At 40.1% G+C, this 19,995-nt stretch overlaps 1 protein-coding gene across 1 annotated transcript; it reads left to right on the forward strand.

Annotated features, from left to right (window-relative positions):
• Nucleotides 1-348: 348 nt before the first annotated feature.
• On the forward strand, nucleotides 349-1,906 carry LOC112785787 (protein FAR-RED ELONGATED HYPOCOTYL 3-like). The gene is made up of 3 exons (XM_025829217.1): nucleotides 349-356; nucleotides 621-966; nucleotides 1,055-1,906. The coding sequence occupies exons 1-3, from the start codon at nucleotides 349-351 to the stop codon at nucleotides 1,904-1,906; spliced, it is 1,206 nt and encodes a 401-aa protein (XP_025685002.1).
• Nucleotides 1,907-19,995: the final 18,089 nt, after the last annotated feature.

Genomic DNA, 19,995 nt, shown 5'->3' on the forward strand with positions numbered 1-19,995 from the left:
AATTTTTCCATATAGAAAATTATCATTAAAATGTCCCGGTTGACAATGATTATAAATAGCGATGTAACTTTTCAATCCATTTTTTTGTTAAAATATAAAAAGCACATAATAGCATATTTCGTCATGAATAAGAAAATTTTAAATTTGTAAAGAATTTGAGATTACTCATTTTAGTTTTTAATAATTTTTAACTCGTCTAGAAATTTTGTAAACTGATTTATAGCTTAAATATTCGTCGTTTAATTATTTTAAAAAGTAAGTAAACTTTTTAGGGTCGTAAGTATTACTTTGTTAGTGACTAAATTTTTGTGCCTGCATAATTAAATTTATTTGAAATTTATTAATCCAATGGACAGGTCAAAATTTTGATTAAAAGATAACAAATGAAGTATAATAATTGCATTGGGAAAACCTTTACAAAAGTGGGTTGTTGGTTACATTCAACAATTAAAACTTGATACTTGGACATCAATATATGATTGTTGTTACTTGATGTTGTAATTATCGATGCATTTGATATGATGTTGAATTATAGATGGATGTGACTCTAAGAGAGGGGGCTGATGATTCGAGGGGATCAAGAGTAATGCGTATGAAGAGTCGAATCATTGGGATTTTAGCGATAACAATGTAGCCGATGCCGATGAAGAATGTGGTGAGTTGGAAGACGTTGCCAAACTGAGTGTGAATGAAATATTGAAGAAGAGTTGGGACAATATTGATAATGCGTATGAGTTTTACAAGAGGTATCGACAATTTCATGGATTTGGGGTGTGGAAGGTAACTCAGCCAAATACTGTGATGGAAATTTGGTTAGATATAGATTTTTTTTGTAACAAGGAAGGATTGAGGAAACGTAAACACTACAATAGAGTTGACATAACAAAGGTACACAAACCGGATACAAAAACAAACTGCAAGGCAATGTTATCAATATATTTAGACAAAAATGAAAAGGCTTGGAAGGTAAGAAAATTACTTGTAAAACACAATTACGAACTAACACCTGCAAAAACGGTATACCTGATTGCCAATCATCGAGGGTTAACTGAAGGAGCAAAGACTCAGATTGATGGGATGGATGCATATGGCATTGCAACATCTAAGACTGGGGTACATGGCTGGTATGGCCGGTGGCTATTCTTTGTTGGGGTTCTTGAAGAATGATGTCTACAACTATTCCAACAAAACCAGGAATGCAAAAATAGCAGATGGTGATGCGAATTCTGCGATAGTGTATCTAGAGGAAAAAGTTGAGTTAGATCTAGTGGCGATTGCAAAATACGTCATGAATGATGATAGGCTAGCAAACTTGATTTGGATAGATAGAGCTAGCAGAGTTGATTATCAATACTTTGGTGATGTATTGGTATTTGATTCTACCTACAAGAAAAATAAATACAAAAAATTAGTTGTAATTTTTTCTAGATCAAACAATCATAAGCAGACGATAATATTTGGTTTTAGGTTGTTGCTTAACGAAAGTGTGTCATCGTATCGGTGGATGCTGGAGAATTTGTTGGAGATCATGTGTAGTAAAAAGTCGTGTGTCGTTGTGACTAATGGTGACAAAGATATGATTAAAGTAGTATCTAAAGTCCTCCCTGATATGACTCATCATTTGTGTGTATGGCATGTGGAGAAAAATGTGACATCAAATATGAAGGATGAAGAATTACGTGGATTGTTCAGAAGATGGTTGTATTCAGAACTTGCAATAGAGGAGTTTGAAGTGGATGGGAACAGGCTACGGATGAGTATGGACTACATGAGAAGCAATGCTCAATGTAAACATACGAGAAAAGGGAGATATGGGCAAGTACATATCTGCGGGACAAGTTATGCTTTGGGTGTTGCACATCCTCCTGCTGAGGGGATTAATGCATTCATGTCTGAGAAGCATTGAGATGCATGCCGCTTCTTTGTATACAAGAGAATTGTTTTATGATGTGAAGAACGAGATTGAAGGTATAGGTGCATTGAACCTGATTACTAAAAGCAGGATTGTAACACCCTACCACACAAAGCATTACGCTTAAGTCGTAAAGCAGAGATGATGGGGTATTTGATAAACCACTATTTTATAGTTTATATTGTGTTTAATTGTGTGGTTTTGTCATGATCCTTACCCACTTATTCATCAATTTAGCATGCATTTAGATTCCCTTCCTAAATTTAGTACATGTTTGAAAATTGCTTTCTAGAGACTCTAATTATTTAATTTTAATTCTCCTTTATTCCATTCGATGCTGTGATCTGTGTGTCAAGTGTTTCAGGCTTTATAGGGCATGAATGAGATGGAGATTGGAGAGGAAGCTAGCAAAAATAGAAGGAACACAAGAATTTGAGGAGATAACCAGCGAGAAGTGACGCGGTCGCATGGCTTACGCGACCACACGAAGGAGCGCAAATCGCAGTGACGCGGCCGCATGGCTTGCGCGGCCGTGGGGATTGGAAAGCGCAAGCGACGCGGTAGCGTGGACGACGCGAACGCGTGGAGAGGAAAAAGCGCAACCGACGGGTCCGCATGGATGACGCGATCGCGTGACATGTGCGATCTGCATAATCTGCAGAATTCGTGGAGGACGATTTTTGGACCTTATTTCGGCCCAGTTTTCGGCCCGGAACAGCAGACTAGAGTCAGAGAATATGCAGAAACAACACACACATTCATTCAGCAAGTTTTAGATCTAGTTTTTTTTACTCTCTTAGGTTTTTCTCTCTAGGTTTTTAGGATTCTAATTTTGAATTGATCTGAGCATTGGAACATTGAGAAGAGTTATTTTCCCTCATCAAGACTTCGTCATTCTAGTTCGTTTTCTTAACTTGGTTTCATTCTTCCATGTTCTTTACTTTGTTCAATTTTGTATTTGAATGCTTTTATGATTAATTAATGCAAGGATTATTTCTTTTTAATTCAACTTCAATTCCAATAATCATGTCTTCTTTTAATTCCCTTTCATGTACTATGGATTCTTTATTTACAATGCGTGAGTAGTTTCCTTACTTGATGGGGAGTTGATTAAAAGGAACTCTTGAGTTGGAAGGATTGAAGGAAAAAATTTGTAGTTGGGTTAAATGTTGGATTGCTATCCTGTCACCAACACCAATCCCTTTGAACTAAGTGGGTTGCAACTTGTGAACAGATCTGGCATTCCAACTTGTTTGACTTTCCCTTACCTAGTAAAGGATAACCAAATAGAGTAACCGTTAATTATAAATCAATCTTAAAAAATCACTCCATCAATGATAGAGATTCTAACCAATCAATTCCCAGTCAAGGCTTTTATTTATATTATTTAAAAATCCCTCAATTTAAATTCCAATTTACTTAGCTCAACTTCTTGGAACATCTGATTAATAAAACAGCACACTTTTCTACAACTCGTTGGGAGACGACTTAGGACTTAAAACTTCCAGTAATTTTAATTTAAACTCTCTGTGACATATTTCTAAATTGATAGGCAGATTTTCGGTGAGTTAAGAACTATACTTGCAACGTAACCATTTTAATAAATTTTTAATTCACTAGCTTCTGCTTCCCATCTATTTTTGGCGCCGTTGCCGGGGAGTTGCAATAGAGTGCTAATTTTATTAATTAGAATTTATTTATTTGTATTTTATTTAATTTTGCTACTATGAGCTGCATGTTTCTTCCGTCAAATGACACGTTCACTTCCTGATCCGCGCTTGCTAATATTCGATCCTGAAATTGAAAGAACAATTTCACGAATAAGGCGAGAACAGCGTAGGTTAGCCCGCTCTGAGGGCGGATCTGAAAGTGAATCTGAGGAAGAAACCAGCCCCCGTTCTACTGATTCAGTTGTTTTACGTGCAGAAAACATGGCAGCTAGAAGAGTTACCATTCAGGAGGAAGGAGCTCCTGATTTTACAATGCAACCGTTTCAAGCGCATCATCCAGCGGTAGCTACAGATTTTGAAATAAAGACCGCACTGTTAAATTTGATGCCCAAGTTTCATGGCCTACCTGCTCAAGAGCCTATCAAGCACTTGAGAGATTTCCAGGCAGCCTGTTCTACTGTCAAGCATGATGGCACTGATGAAACTTCAATTCTGCTTAAAGCTTTTCCGTTCTCTCTTGAGGGAAAAGCAAGAGAGTGGTACTACACTCAACCTATAGCAAATGTATCCAGCTGGGATACACTCAGAAAGGAGTTTCTGGAGAAATTCTTCCCATCTGAAGTTACTGATAAATTGAGGAAGGATATCTCTACAATTGTTCAGGATGACAATGAGACTCTCTTTGAATACTGGGAGCGCTTCAATAATCTTCTAGAAGCATACCCCCACCACATGATTGACAAGATCGTGCTACTCAGCTATATCACACAAGGTATGAGGCCCCAAGATAAGACCACATTAGAAAGTGCCAGCAATGGGTCTATGAAGAAGTACAAGACCACTGATGAATCTTGGCAATTGATCAGTGATTTAGCTGAATCTACTCGAAACCACAGACAGAAGCAAGGCCGTTCAAAAGCCGTTGCAGAAGTATCTTCTGGCAGAGAGACTGCTGCTCTAACTCAAAGCATCTGTGAGATGACCAACCTGCTAAAGCAAATGCAGTTAAATCAACAAGCTCAGCAAACTCAACCGCAGCAAAACCAACAACTAGTTCCACAAAGAATTTGCGGAATTTGTGCTGATTACAGCCATTACACTGATGAATGCCTGCAGCTCCAACAAGAAGACAACATGGTGGCATCCACTCACAACTTTTATGACCGCCCCAACCAAGGGTACAATCAAAGTGGAAATAATGACCATGGATGGCAGGACAATTGAAACCAGAATTGGAGGGACAACAATAACAGGGGAGGCAAAGATAATTAGGGAAATCAGAGGTGGAATAATAACAACAACAGGCAGCAAAATCAACCTTACCGAGCACCTCACCTGAGGCAAAACCAAGGACCACCGAACAATCAGCAGCAAACCTCTCAATTTACTCATTCTTCGGTATCTTCTAATGAAGATTTATTACAAGCTTTTGAGAAAAGACAACTGGCCATGGAAAGTACCATCGTGAACACTATTAACGCCAGTCTGAATGGTCTCACCTCTACTCTGCAAGCTTTTATGACACAGCTTGGTTCAACACAAAATTCCAACAACCAACCTTCAAGCACCACTGGAATCCCCTCTCAACCGTTACCCAATCCAAAGGGAGGCATTAATGCCATCACCCTGAGGTCCGGAACCATACTACAGGAGAGGAATCAGGAGGAACCAAGCTCACCAGAATACGCCTCAGCTGAAGAGGTGGTAGAAGTCGGAGATGTTGAAGAGGAAGAGGATATACAGGACATAGCTGAAGAAGAGATAGCTCAACCGCAGGAAGAAGCACCAAAAGGCGCAGGCACCACGGAACCCACTGTTCCCATTCCATTTCCACAGCTTGCAAGGAAGCCCAGGAAGCAGCTGGAACCTGATCCTAAAATGGTAGAAATATTCAAAAAGGTTGAGGTAACTGTTCCCCTTTTTGATGTTATTCAGCAGGTACCTAAATATGCAAAGTTTCTAAAAGACTTATGTATCCATAAAGACAAGATTAATGAATTAGAAACTATTCCTTTAGGTAGTTCTATATCTGCTTTAATGGGAGGATTACCTGAAAAATGTAGTAATCCAGGTCCTTGCATAGTTAGTTGTACTATTGGTAGTGTAGTAATTTATGATTGCATGTGTGATTTAGGAGCGTGTGTCAGTATAATGCCTTTGTCCATATATGATGTTTTGAGGCTCCCTCCCTTAAAAAGGTCGGCAGCTCGTTTTGTGTTAGCAGATAAAAGCATTATTACAGTGGCTGGAGTTGCTGAAAATGTTTTAGTGAACATTAAAGGGCTCACATTTTCCACTGATTTTTATATCTTGGAGATGCCCCATAATGATTCAGATAAGTCATCATCAATCCTACTTGGAAGACCATTCCTGAAAACATCAAAATTCAAATTGGATGCTTTTTCAGGAACATACTCCTTTGAAATAGATGGCCGCATAGTGATCTTCAATCTGAATAGAGTCATTGACAACCCCCCAGAAGACCGTTCTATCTTCCAGTGTGATGTCATAGACGAAAGTGTGGCTGAAGTTCAAAAAGAAGAGTTTGAAGAGAGGCACACTGGACAAGGTCCAAGTGTGGGGACCCTCTTAACTGACAATGAGGACACTTCGCCACTTTCACAAGCCCCAGATAATCCAGAGCCTGCCCATGATCAAAAGTTAGAATTGAAACCTCTCCCTCTACATCTCAAATATGCTTATCTTGAGGATGAGCAGAAGCTTCCGGTTATTATTGCAAGGGAACTGACTTCTCAACAAGAAGAGCAGTTACTTGATGTGTTGAGGAAGCATAAGAAGGCAATTGGGTGGAGTTTGGCAGACATAGTGGGAATTAACCCTCAAGTATGCGAGCACGGAATATTTTTAGAAGAGGGAGCAAGACCTGTCCGTCAACCACAAAGAAGATTGAATCCCACCATCTTGGAAGTTGTCAAAAAGGAAGTGACCAGACTGTTGGAAGCAGGTATAATATATCCCATTTCAGACAGTGAATGGGTAAGCCCAGTACAAGTGGTGCCCAAGAATTCTGGAGTCACTACCATGAAGAATGAGCATGGAGAGCTCATAGCAACTAGAGTTCAGAATGCTTGGATAGTCTGCATTGATTACAGGCGTCTCAACCAAGCTACCCGTAAGGATCACTACACACTTCCATTCATTGATCAAATGCTGGATCGCCTGTCAGGTAAATCACATTATTGCTTTTTAGATGGTTACACAAGTTATTTCTAGATTTATATAGCCCCTGAGGATCAGGAAAAGTCTACTTTTACATGTCCTTTTGGGATTTATGCTTATAAGAGAATGCCCTTTGGCTTGTGCAATGCACCAGCCACCTTCCAAAGGTGCATGATGAGTCTTTTCTCTGATCTTATTGAGGACTGTATGGAAGTTTTTATGGACGATTTTAGCGTTTATGGTGATTCTTTTAACCTTTGCTTAGATGGATTATCTAGAGTATTAGATAGATGTGTTAATACAAACCTTGTATTGAATTTCGAAAAATGCCACTTTATGGTAAAGCAAGGGATTGTATTAGGACATGTGGTATCTAATAATGGCATTTATGTAGACCCAGCAAAGGTGAATGTTATTTCTAGTTTACCTTACCCCTCTTCTGTGAGGGAAGTCCATTCGTTCTTTGGCCATGCAGGTTTCTACAGGAGATTTATTAAGGACTTTAGTAAGGTAGCACTTCCTTTATCCAGATTACTGCAAAAGGATATTGAGTTCGAGTTCAGTGAGGATTGCAAACAAGCGTTTGATAAGCTGAGGACCGCTCTAACTCAGGCTCCAATTGTGAGAGGACCAGACTGGAGCCAGCCATTTGAAATCATGAGCGATGCTTCCAACCATGCAGTAGGAGCAGCGCTGGCTCAGCGTGAAGGTAAGGATCCTTTTGTTATTGCCTATGCGTCTATGACTTTAGACGCTGCCCAGTCCAATTATACTACTACTGAGAAAGAGCTACTTGCTATTGTTTTTGCTCTGGATAAATTTTGGGCTTATTTACTTGGTACTAGAGTAGTAGTGTATTCGGACCATGCAGCTCTAAAGTATCTATTAGCTAAAAAGGAATCCAAACCAAGACTTATACGTTGGATACTGCTGTTACAAGAATTTGATTTAGAAATAAAGGATAGGAGTGGTAATCAAAATTTAGTAGCAGACCACTTGAGTCGCCTTGAACATATTAAGGATGATTCTACTCCTATAGATGATAATTTTCCTTTTGACAACCTGCAAGCAGTATCTGAGGTAGTCCCTTGGTATGCACCTGTTGCTAATTATTTAGTTAGCCGCACATTTCCCCCACATTTTTCTAAACATCAAAGAGACAAGCTGAAAAGCGAGTCTAAATATTATATATGGGATGACCCATATTTATGGAGATGTGGCGCTGACCAGATAATTAGACGTTGTGTGCCTCAATCAGAATTCCAGTCCATTTTAGAGGCCTGTCACTCATCTGAGAGTGGAGGACATTTTGGCCCTCAAAGAACAGCTAGAAAGATCTTAGACTGCGGATTCTGGTGGCCTACTCTTTTTAAAGATGCTGCTGAGTTTTGTAAATCTTGTCACCCATGCCAGAAATTTGGTAACATATCCAAGAGGGATGAGATGCCTCAACAATATATGCTTTTCTGTAAAATTTTTGATGTTTGGGGCATTGACTTCATGGGTTCATTTCCAAATTCTAGTGGATATTTTTATATATTGTTAGCTGTGGATTATGTTTCCAAATGGGTGAAAGCAATTCCTACCCGCACTGATGATGCTAACACTGTTGTTTCCTTTGTGAGAAACCATATTATATGCCGCTTTGGATCACCACGAGCGATCGTGAGCGATCAAGGCACCCATTTTTGTAACAGGAGACTAACAGGATTGATGAAGAAGCATGGGATAATCTATAAAGTTGCAACAGCTTACCATCCCCAAACTAATGGGCATGCCGAGGTGTCAAACGGAGAAATTAAGCGTATCTTGCAAAAGATAGTAAAGTCTCATAGAAAAGACTGGAGCACGAGACTACAAGATGCACTGTGGGCATACAGAACAGCATACAAGACACCCATTGGGATGAGTCCCTTCTGCTTGGTTTATGGAAAAGCTTGTCATCTCCTAGTTGAAATAGAACATAGAGCCTACTGGGCAGTTAAGGAGTGCAACATGGGAATTGAGAATGCTAGAGCTGAAAGAAAGTTGCAACTGCAGGAACTGGAGAACCTTCGCCTGGAAGCTTATGAGAACTCCAGAATATAGAAGAAAAAGATGAAAGCTGTGCATGATCAAAACATCAAGAAGAGAGAGTTCCAACCTGGAGATTTTGTTCTCCTTTACAAATCTCGACTGAGGCTCATGTCCGGAAAGTTGAGATCAAAATGGGAAGGTCCATACAGAATAGAGAAGGCTAAACCGTACGGAGTTTATCACCTAAGCCATCCTTCAAGCTCTGAACTTATTAAGGTTAATGGACAACGCCTGAAGCTATACCATGGTGAGAAGATGCAGAAAAATAAGGAGCTTGAGATCTTCCGCTTGGAAGACCCCTACATCGCAGCAGATTGAGCTATTGGAGCGTCCAACTTACGGACGTAAAAGCAAAGTGCTTGGTGGGAGACAACCCACCGCGGTATGATCGTTCTTTTCTTCACTTTTAGTTTTTCTTCTTTAATAACTCTTCTCTTTATTAGTGCTTTCGTGCTCTTTCAATTACATGTCTTTATCTTTCCTTAAAAAAAAAAAAAATTTCGCCGCGCGACGCGATCGCATCAGCGACGCGTCTGCGTGGTAGGGGGAGTAAAGAAAAATAAAATTGAACAGAAAGTTACGCAGGAACAGCGCTGGAGTCGTGCCAATGGCACAAATTACCCCACGCGACCGCGTTGCTGACGCGACCGCGTCACATGGAAATCATGGCCTCCCACGCGACCGCGTGCCCCACGCGGCCGCGTGCCCTGAGTTTTCGACGTAAAAAGGTGCACAGTCGCATTCTGTGCGAGAGTGATGCTGGATTGGTGCTGAAAGCACAATCCTTGTCACACGACCGCGTCGCTGACGCGGTCGCGTCACCCCGTTTTATAATGCACACTCATGCGATCGCGTGACCCACGCGATCGCGTCACCCAATTTTGGAAATTAAAATGAATCGAACAGAGAGTTATGCTGGAGCGAGGCTGCACTCGCGCCAGCAGCGCAACATAGGTCACGCGACCGCATAACCGACGCGATCGCGTCACCTTACCTGGAGCGCAACCACGCGAACGCGTGCCTTCCGCGGCCGCGTCGCATGCGCCGCACAGCTCAACCCTAGTTGCCAAATTATCTTATCTTTCTTTCCTCCAAATCCTAAGTTTTCTTTTCCCTCCTTCTTTCTTCTTTCCCCCTTCCCCTTTCTATCTCACCTTTCATTCTCTATCTTTCTCACCCCCATTAACAAGGTTTTTCTTTTCTTCTTTCTCACTTTCCTACTATTCTTCTTATTTTCATATGTTATCTTCTTATCTTTTCTTCATTGTTCTTATTTTCTTTTCTTTTCTTTTCCTTTTTACTTGGTGTTATCTATTTATGTGAGTCATTATTTATCTTTATATGCTTATGGTTTGTTATAAATTTATTTGACAATCATATATATTACTTTTTAAGGGATTGCTTGCATATTCAAATTCATATTTTCAAGAGCTTATTCTACATGCATGCTATGTGTTTGTGAAAAAGCCCATATGGCATTATGCACTTCCTCACATTATTTTACTCTAATATGCAATGCTTGCTTTTCACAAATTTCCTTTCACATTTTATTAATTAAATTTAATTGTCAATACAAACGTGATGGCTAGTTTGTTACAAATGGTAATCTAAATTGGACATTGAATGTTTGATATATGCTACTCATGCCTTTGCCTACATGCCAATAAACCTCTTGCATTCCATTGTCCTACATGCACTTGCTATATTTCCATTGATGAGCTTTTCACATGTAATCCGGACCATGTGTTAATGCCATTTATCTTTATTGTGCATTGACTATCACTTACAATACCCTCTTCCTTGCTCTATCTCTTTGAATTTAATTTCCTTTCTCTTCCCTTCTTTCAGGATGGCCACCAAGAAAGGAAAAGAGAAAGCTACTTCCAAACCACCAGCAAGAAGAGGAACTAAAAGAGCATTAGTGGCAGAGCCTTCTTCAACCACAGTCAAGCCCTCAACAAAAAGAGTTAAGAGGATAATAAAGGTTGACGACAAGGAGAAAGCCTTTCCAGCAAAGGACACTGCGCGATTTTCCAATCGCTACTGTGAGCAGATGTTCCCTATCCTACCAGAAAGGAACTATAACAATGAATACCTTCTTATCCTCCCATCCAATATTGCCTCCTTTGTTGAGCTGCAAATTGAACGAAGACAATGGGGTTTCTTACGGAGACAGCCGAGGCAGGTCAATCTCTCTTGGGTAGTTGAGTTCTACTCCAACTTCTACATACCGACCCTGCAGTCTGTTTATGTCCGGCAGAAGCAAGTACCCATTATAGAAGAGGCCATCCAGCAAGCTCTGAGTCTTCCCCCTTTTCCAGTAGGAATGGACGCTTTTCAAGAAGCCACCCTTCAGCGCCAGAGTTACCAATTTGACTGGGACTCCGTTCTCGGAGTCATTGCATTACCTGGCAGCCGTTGGATCTATGGATACCACCGTACCCGCCCTAAGGGAATCTTGGCTTCCGCACTTACCTTGGAGGCTCGCGTATGGGCACAGATCAAGTCCCATTACGTCTTTCTGAGCACTCATGAGTCCTCCTTCACTGCAGACATGGCTGTTCTACTATGGTGTATCCTTACAGACCAACCTCTGAATCTCTCAAGACACATCCGGAATGCTATGGAGCATGTACAAATCGCAGGCAACCTACCTTTTCCCGCCCTGGTCTCAGATCTTGTCTTAGCAGCCGGAGTCTCCTACAGAGCTGGGGACACCAACGCCATGCTTCCACGGGATGATCAATATGTCCCTAACGGGAAATACCTCAGACTTTCAGCAGCCACTACAAGCCAGCCTACTGAGCCAGTTGAAGATATTCCTTCTTCAACACCACAAGCATCTACAACTGAGAAATTGCTCCAACAGATACATGAAAAGTTGGATCAGCATGAACAGAAAGCTAAGATGAGAGAGCGCCGTAACATGCGTCGATTCACATACCTCAAGGAGCTGATCATGGGCAAATTCAAGGACTCAGACACTCCGGACTCCACTTCTTTTACTAGCACCGGGAGCCATGATAGTTCCAACTGTGGAGATACTGCCACCAGCCCACCCCTGTTCCTGACAGATGGCACCGAGGACGGTGCAAAGCCTTAAGTGTGGGGAGGTCGGTCAGTACCTGACTTCCGGAGGTAATTTCTCTTCTCTGTACACCAATAATTAGAATATTTTAGTTAGATTTTCTTCCCTTTATAGAATAGAATAAATTGCATAGGTTAGAATAGTTGCATGCATGTTCTACTTGATTGAAAAGACAATAAGTTTCTTTTAAAAATCTATCTTTGGAATAAAATTTCACTAATTTTTCAAAATTTTTATGATAAATCTACTTGATTTGTATTTAGAACATGATGTTTGAGCTAAAGAACACACAACCTGTAAAAGATTTGAGCCTTTATGTATGGTTACATTATTTAACCATAATCATTTTATTCTTGTGTGTTTACTTCTCTATGATTGTAATCTATATTTTGTTTTATCTTATATGTCCAATATTTATTATATTTGCATGCTTGCACATGATTGAGGCCATTATTTGTTTAAACTCACTTATCCAAATCAAGCCTACCCTTTTCAATTACCCTTATTAACCACTTTGAGCCTTTAAAACCCCATTTGTTCTATATTTTACCACATTACTAACCTTAAGCTGAAAAACAATTGCATATCCCAAATTGAATCTTTGGTTAGCTTAAGATAGAATTGCGTGTGCTAGTTAAGTATGGGAAATTGTGGAAACAAAAGTTGTTAAGGGGATGTGTCATGAAAATTTAAAGGGAATTTGGATACCTATTCATGTGAAACTATAAGAATAAAAAATCTATGTGTGTTGATAAGCTTTATTTATTTCAATTCAAAAAAAAAAGATGATAAATAAATAAATAAGGGGACAAAATTACCCCAATGTTAAATTCAGAATTCAAAGATCAATGCACATATGATAGAATTAAAATACAAAGTTGAAACATGAGTATGGGTTGAAAAAGGGAATTATGGGTAGCTAGGCATGAATTTAAAAGTATATAGAATATATGTATATTAGGTGAGAGCTTAGGTTAATTAAAGATTCAATTTATAAAGCTCACTTAGCCATATGTATACCCTTACCTACACCTTGGCCCCATTACAACCCTGAAAAGACCTCATGATGTTTGTATTGGTATATTAACTGTTGTTGATTGGTTAGGAGAAAAACAAAAGTTAGAAAACATGACTAGAGAAGAATAGAGTGATTACCTTATACACCAGAGATTAGAGCGTACATACATTATCAGTGAGGGTTCAATGCTTGAATTTTCATGTTTTCTGCTTTCATAAGCTATCTTCTTGCACTTTTATCAGTTTTATTGTATAATGATAGAATTAGTAGAATTTGATTTGTAATTGTTTTGAAGGTCTTATTTACTTTTGATCAAGTGGACAATAATCATATAGTTGCATTTATTTATATATGTAGGATTGCGTTGCATTTCATGAGTTTCTACATGTTCATACTTATTTCCTTGTCTCCTTCAATTTAGCATGAGGACATGCTAATGTTTAAGTGTGGGGAGGTTGATAAACCACTATTTTATAGTTTATATTGTGTTTAATTGTGTGGTTTTGTCATGATCCTTACCCACTTATTCATCAATTTAGCATGCATTTAGATTACCTTCCTAAATTTAGTACATGTTTGAAAATTACTTCCTAGAGACTCTAATTATTTAATTTTAATTCTCCTTTATTCCATTCGATGCCGTGATCTGTGTGTCAAGTGTTTCAGGCTTTATAGGGCATGAATGAGATGGAGATTGGAGAGGAAGCTAGCAAAAATGGAAGGAACACAAGAATTTGAGGAGATAACCAGCGAGAAGTGACGCGGTCGCATAGCTCACGCGACCGCGCGAAGGAGCGCAAATCACAGTGACGCGGCCGCATGGCTTGCGCGGCCGCGCGGATTGGAAAGCGCAAGCGACGCGGTAGCGTGGACGACGCGAACGCGTGGAGAGGAAAAAGTGCAAGCGACGCGTCCGCATGGATGACGCGATCGCGTGACATGTGCGATCTGCATAATCTGCAGAATTCGCTGGGGGTGATTTTCGGACCTTATTTCGGCCCAGTTTTCGGCCCGGAACAGCAGACTAGAGTCATAGAATATGCAGAAATGGTGCACGAATTGTGAATCACACTTTTCACACTCGTACCACTAACCAGCAAGTGCACTGGGTCGTCCAAGTAATACCTTACGTGAATAAGGGTCGAATCCCACGGAGATTGTTGGTTTGAAGCAATCTATGGTTATCTTGCAATTCGTAGTCAGGAAGTCAATTATATTTATCAGTTGAGTTGCGAATAAACAAGAGAGCATGGATTAAAGGTTACTTGTTATGCAATAATGGATAATATGTTGGAGTTTTGGAGATGCTTTGTCTTCAGAATCTCTGCTTTCCTCTGTCCTCTGATTCATGCACGCACGTCCTCCTATGGTAAGCTGTGTGTAGGTGGATCACCGTTGTCAATGGCTACCATCCATCCTTCCAGTGAAAAGGGTCCAGGTGTGCTGTCACCGCACGGCTAATCATCTGCAGGTTCTCAGTCGTACCGGAATAGGATTTACTATCCTTTTGCGTCTGTCACTACGCCCAGCACTTGCGAGTTTGAAGTTCGTCACAGCCATCCAATCCCAGAATTCTACTCGGAATACCACAGACAAGGTTTAGACTTCCGGATTCTCATGAATGCCGCCATCAATCTAGCTTATACCACGAAGATTCTGATTAGGGAATCTAAGAGATATTCATTCAATCTGATGTAGAACGGAAGTGATTGTCAGACACACGTTCATGGATTGAGGAAGGTGATGAGTGTCACTAATCATCACCTTCTCCATAGTTAGGCGCGAATGGATATCTTAGATAGGAACACGCATGTTTGAATGGAAAACAGAATACTTGCATTAATTCATCGAGACACAGCAGAGCTCCTCACCCCCAACAATGGAGTTTAGAGACTCATGCCGTCAAAGAGTATAAATTTTTGATCTAAAAAATATCATGAGATGCAAAATAGATCTCTAAAAGTTGTTTAAATGCTAAACTAGTAACCTAGGTTTACAGAAAATGAGTAAACTATAACAGATAGTGCAGAAATCCACTTCTGGGGCCCACTTGGTGTGTGCTGGGGCTGAGACTAAAGCTTCTCACATGCCTGGGGCTGTTTTGGGCGTTCAACACCAGCTTTGGATCCTTTTTTGGCATTGAACTCCAACTTGCAACTTGTTTCTGGCGCTGGACGCCAGAATTGGGTAGAGAGCTGGCGTTGAACGCCAGTTTACGTCATTTATACTTGAGCAAAGTATGGACTATTATATATTGCTGGAAAGCCCTGGATGTATAATTTCCAACGCAATTGGAAGCACGCCATTTGGAGTTCTGTATCTCCAGAAAATCCATTTTGAGTGCAGGGAGGTCAGAATCCAACAGCATCCGCAGTCCTTTTTCAGCCTGAATCAGATTTTTGCTCAGCTCCCTCAATTTTAGCCAGAAAATACCTGAAATTACAGAAAAACACACAAACTCATAGTAGAGTCCAGAATTGTGGATTTTTCCTAGAAACTAATGAAAATAAACTAAAAACCAACTAAAACATACTAAAATCTATATGAAATTAACCCCAAAAAGCGTATAAAATATCCGCTCATCACAACACCAAACTTGAACTGTTGCTTGTCCTCAAGCAACTAGACAAATAAAGTAGAAGACTAATAAGTCAAGAAGCAATAATATCTCAGAGTTTTTGAGTGAAGCTCAGATTCTAGTTAGATGAGCGGGACTAGTAGCTTTTTGCTTCCGAACAGTTTTGGCATCTCACTTTATCCATTGAAGCTCAGAGTGATTGGCATCTATAGGAACTTAGAATTCAGATAGTGTTATTGATTCTCCTATTTCAGTATGATGATTCTTGAACACAACTACTTTATGAGTCTTGGCCGTGGCCCTAAGCACTTTGTTTTCCAGTATTACCACCGGATACATAAATGCCACAGACACATAATTGGGTGAACCCTTTTAGATTGTGACTCAGCTTTGCTAAAGTCCCCAATTAGAGGTGTCCAGGGTTCTTAAGCATACTCTTCTTTTTGCTTTGGACCTTGACTTTAACCGCTCAGTCTTAAGTTTTCACTTGACACCTTCACGCCACAAGCGCATGGCTAGGGACAGCTTGGTTTAGCCGCTTAGGCCAGGATTTTATTCCTTTAGGCCCTCCTATCCACTGATGCTCAAAGCCTTGGGATCCTTTCTATTACCCTTGCCTTTTGGTTTTAAGAGCTTTGGCTTTTTCTGCTTGCTTTCTCTTTCTCTCTCTTTTTTTTTCTGCAAGCTTTGTTCTTTGCTGCTTTTTCTTGCTTCAAGAATCATTTTTATGATTTTTCAGATTATCAATAACATGTCTCATGTTCATCATTCTTTCAAGAGCCAACATATTTAACAGTCTTAAACAACAAATTCAAAAGACATATGCACTGTTCAAGCATTCATTCAGAAGACAGAAAGCATTGCCACCACATGTTACTAATTAGAATTTTTCTTATTAAAAACTCGAATTTTATTGCCTCTTATTCAAAAGATCTACTATTTTATTCATGTTTGCTGATGATGAGAAAAATAGACTATAACTTAATTGGAGGTAAAATCAAAATAGACACTAATTACTACTATATGACTCCTAAGGTAAACTCTTATAACGACAACTATCACAGAGTTAAAGCAGAAATTGGAATTTAACAACCTTTGTTCTGGAAAGTGGATGTTCCTCGGATCTGTGGGGTGCTTGGTCCTTCAAGAGATAACTTCTGGCGCTTCAATTCCCTCAAGTCACGCCCTTGCTCTTCCTGTTCTTTAATCAAATAGCAAAGAATTTGACTTTGTTCCTTTTGTTCCTTTATTATTTGTTCCATAGCTTCTTGCATCTTGGTAACTGATGTTTCAAGATACTCCCAATATTCAGATTGAGGGATTTCTGGGAGAAATTCTTGTGTTTTCTTCTTGATGGGGTCATCCTGTGCTTGTTGTTTTTCCATTGATGCTTTGGTGATTGGTTTCTCAATTGAGATATACTCAGTTATTCCCATCCTTACTCCAGCGTCCTTGCAGAGCAGAGAAATCAAGCTTGGGTAAGCCAACCTGGCCTCTTTAGAATTTTTATTAGCAATTTTGTAGAATTCAGTTGAAATCAGTTGATGAACTTCCACTTCTTTTCCCATCATGATGCAATGGATCATCACTGCTCTTTTAACAGTGACTTCAGAACGGTTGCTGGTGGGCAGCAGAGAATGCCCAATGAAGTCCAGCCATCCTCTGGCGACTGGTTTGAGATCTTCTCTTTTGAGTTGATTTGGGACACCCTTCGTGCTGGTGGTCCACCTGGCTCCAGGGATACATATATCCTCTAGAATCTTATCCAGGCCCTTGTCTGTTCTCATCATTCTCCTGTTGAAAGAGTCTGGATCATCTTTCAGCTGAGGTAGCTTTAAGATCTCCCTGATCTTGTCAGGGTTGGTATGAACAATCTTTCCTCTGACCACGGTCCGATATTCATAGAAAGCAGTTCCAGATAGTTTTTGCTTGTCTGTCTGCCACATGTTAGCATAGAACTCCTGGACCATATTCCTTCCCACTTTCGTCTCAGGATTAGCTAGGACCTCCCAGTTCCTGATTCGAATTTGCTCCTGGATCTCCGGATATTCGTCTTCTTTCAGATCGAATCTAACTTCCGGGATCACTAATCTTAGACCCATTATTTTGTAATAATGGTCTGAATGTTCTTTAGATAAGAACTTCCCTTGATTCTAAAGTGGTTTTGGAACGCTCTCTTTCTTGCCTCTTGAAGTGGGTTGTTTTCCCTTAGGAGCCATGATCTTAGTGATCACGGATAAACACACCAAACTTAGAGGTTTGCTTGTCCTCAAGCAAAAGAAAAGAAAGGAGAGGGATAGAAGGAGAGCTAGGTGCAATTGTTGATGGAGGGGGGAGTCCGAACCCATATTTAAAGGGAGGGGTTGGGTTCGAAAGTTTAGAAAAGATATGATAAAAAAGATTGATTTGGAAAATATAAGATAGAAGATATGATAAGAGAGGATATAGTTTAAAATTGAAAAGATATGAAAAATTTTTGAAAAAGATAGATCTAGATTTTGAAAAAGATAATGTGGAGATTTGAAAAAGATATTGATGAGTTGAAAAGATTTTTGGAAAAGAGTTGAATTGGATTGAAAAAGAGGATTTGTGCTTATGGATTAAGATACATTTGATATTTTTAAAGTAGGATTTTTAGAAATTAAGGATTTTAGAAATCAGGGTTCTTAACATGTGTATGAAAGAAATCATGATTTGAAACATGGAAATTTAAAATTAGAATGAAAAATATTAAGAAGAAATGAAATTACCTCCTTCCCATCATCCTGGCGTTTGAACGCCCAAACGCTGCCTGTTTTGGGCATTCAACGCCCAAATGCTGCTCTCCTGGGTGTTCAACGCCCAGTTGTTGCCCTTTTCTGGCGTTGAACGCCAGATAGCTATCCTTACTGGCATTCAGCGCCCACTGGATGCCTCTTTTGGGCACTGAACGCCCAAAACAGGCTCTTACTGGCGTTTTCTTGCCAGTGAGCTCTTTTTCTCTGTTTTGTGTGCAGATTCCTTCTGTAACCCTGTGAACTTATGCAATTGATTTTTTTACATTGTTATTAATGAACTTTATATAAACAAATAAAAATAAAAATAGGGCAAAATGCTTAGAGGATTGATGCCCCATGGCTGGGTTGCCTCCCAGCAAGCGCCTCTTTATTGTCTTTAGCTGGACCTTGCTGAGCTTTTAATCTAGCTTCAGCCTTGAGCACTCTTGCTCAATGTTGCCTTCAAGATAGTGCTTGATTCTCTGTCCATTGACAATGAACTTCTTATCAGAATCAATATCTTGAAGCTCCACATAACCATATGGTGATACACTTGTAATCACATATGGTCCCCTCCACCGGGATTTCAGTTTCCCGGGGAATAGCCTGAGTCTAGAGTTAAACAGCAGAACCTTCTGTCCTGGTTTAAAGATTCTAGATGATATCTTTCTATCATGCCACTTTTTTTATTTCTCTTTATAAAGCTTGGCATTTTCGAAAGTAGTGAATCTGAATTCCTCTAGCTCATTCAGCTGGAGCAATCTTTTTTCTCCTGCTAATTTGGCATCAAAGTTTAGGAATCTGGTTGCCCAGTAGGCTTTATGTTCCAGTTCCACGGGCAGGTCACATGCCTTACCATACACAAGTTGGTATGGAGATGTCCCTATAGGGGTCTTGAATGCTGTTCTGTAAGCCCACAGAGCATCATCCAAACTCCGTGCCCAATCTTTTCTACGGGTACTTACTGTCCATTCTAGGATTCTCTTTAATTCTCTGTTAGAGACTTCAGCTTGCCCATTAGTTTGTGGATGATATGGAGTAGCTACCTTGTGGCGAATCCCATACCGAACCATGGCAGAGTAAAGCTGTTTGTTGCAAAAGTGAGTGCCCCCATCACTTATCAGTACTCTAGGGACACCAAACCTGCTAAAGATATGTTTCTGGAGGAACTTCAGCACTGTTTTAGTATCATTGGTGGGTGTGGCAATGGCCTCAACCCATTTTGATACATAGTCAACTACCACCAGAATATAAGTGTTTGAGAATGATGGTGGGAAAGGTCCCATGAAGTCAATTCCCCATATGTCAAACAACTCAATCTCCAAGATTCCTTGTTGAGGCATGGTGTAACCATGGGGCAGATTACCAGCTCTTTGGCAACTGTCACAATTACGTACAAACTCTCGGAAATCTCTATAGAGTGTGGGCCAATAGAAGCCACATTGGAGGACCTTGGTGGCTGTTCGCTCACCCCCGAAATGGCCTCCATATTGAGATCCATGGCAATGCCATAGGATCCTCTACGCTTCTTCTCTAGGAACACACCTACGGATTATTCCATCTCCACATCTCTTAAAGAGATAGGGTTCATCCCACAAGTAGTACTTTGCATCAGTGATTAATTTTTTCTTTTGTTGCCTGTTGTACTCCTTGGGTATGAACCTTGCAGCTTTATAGTTTGCAATATCGGCAAACCATGGTGTTTCCTGGATGGCAA

The sequence above is a fragment of the Arachis hypogaea genome, chromosome 20 (genome assembly GCF_003086295.3).
Source record: "Arachis hypogaea cultivar Tifrunner chromosome 20, arahy.Tifrunner.gnm2.J5K5, whole genome shotgun sequence".
NCBI classification, from domain to species: Eukaryota; Viridiplantae; Streptophyta; class Magnoliopsida; order Fabales; family Fabaceae; genus Arachis; species Arachis hypogaea.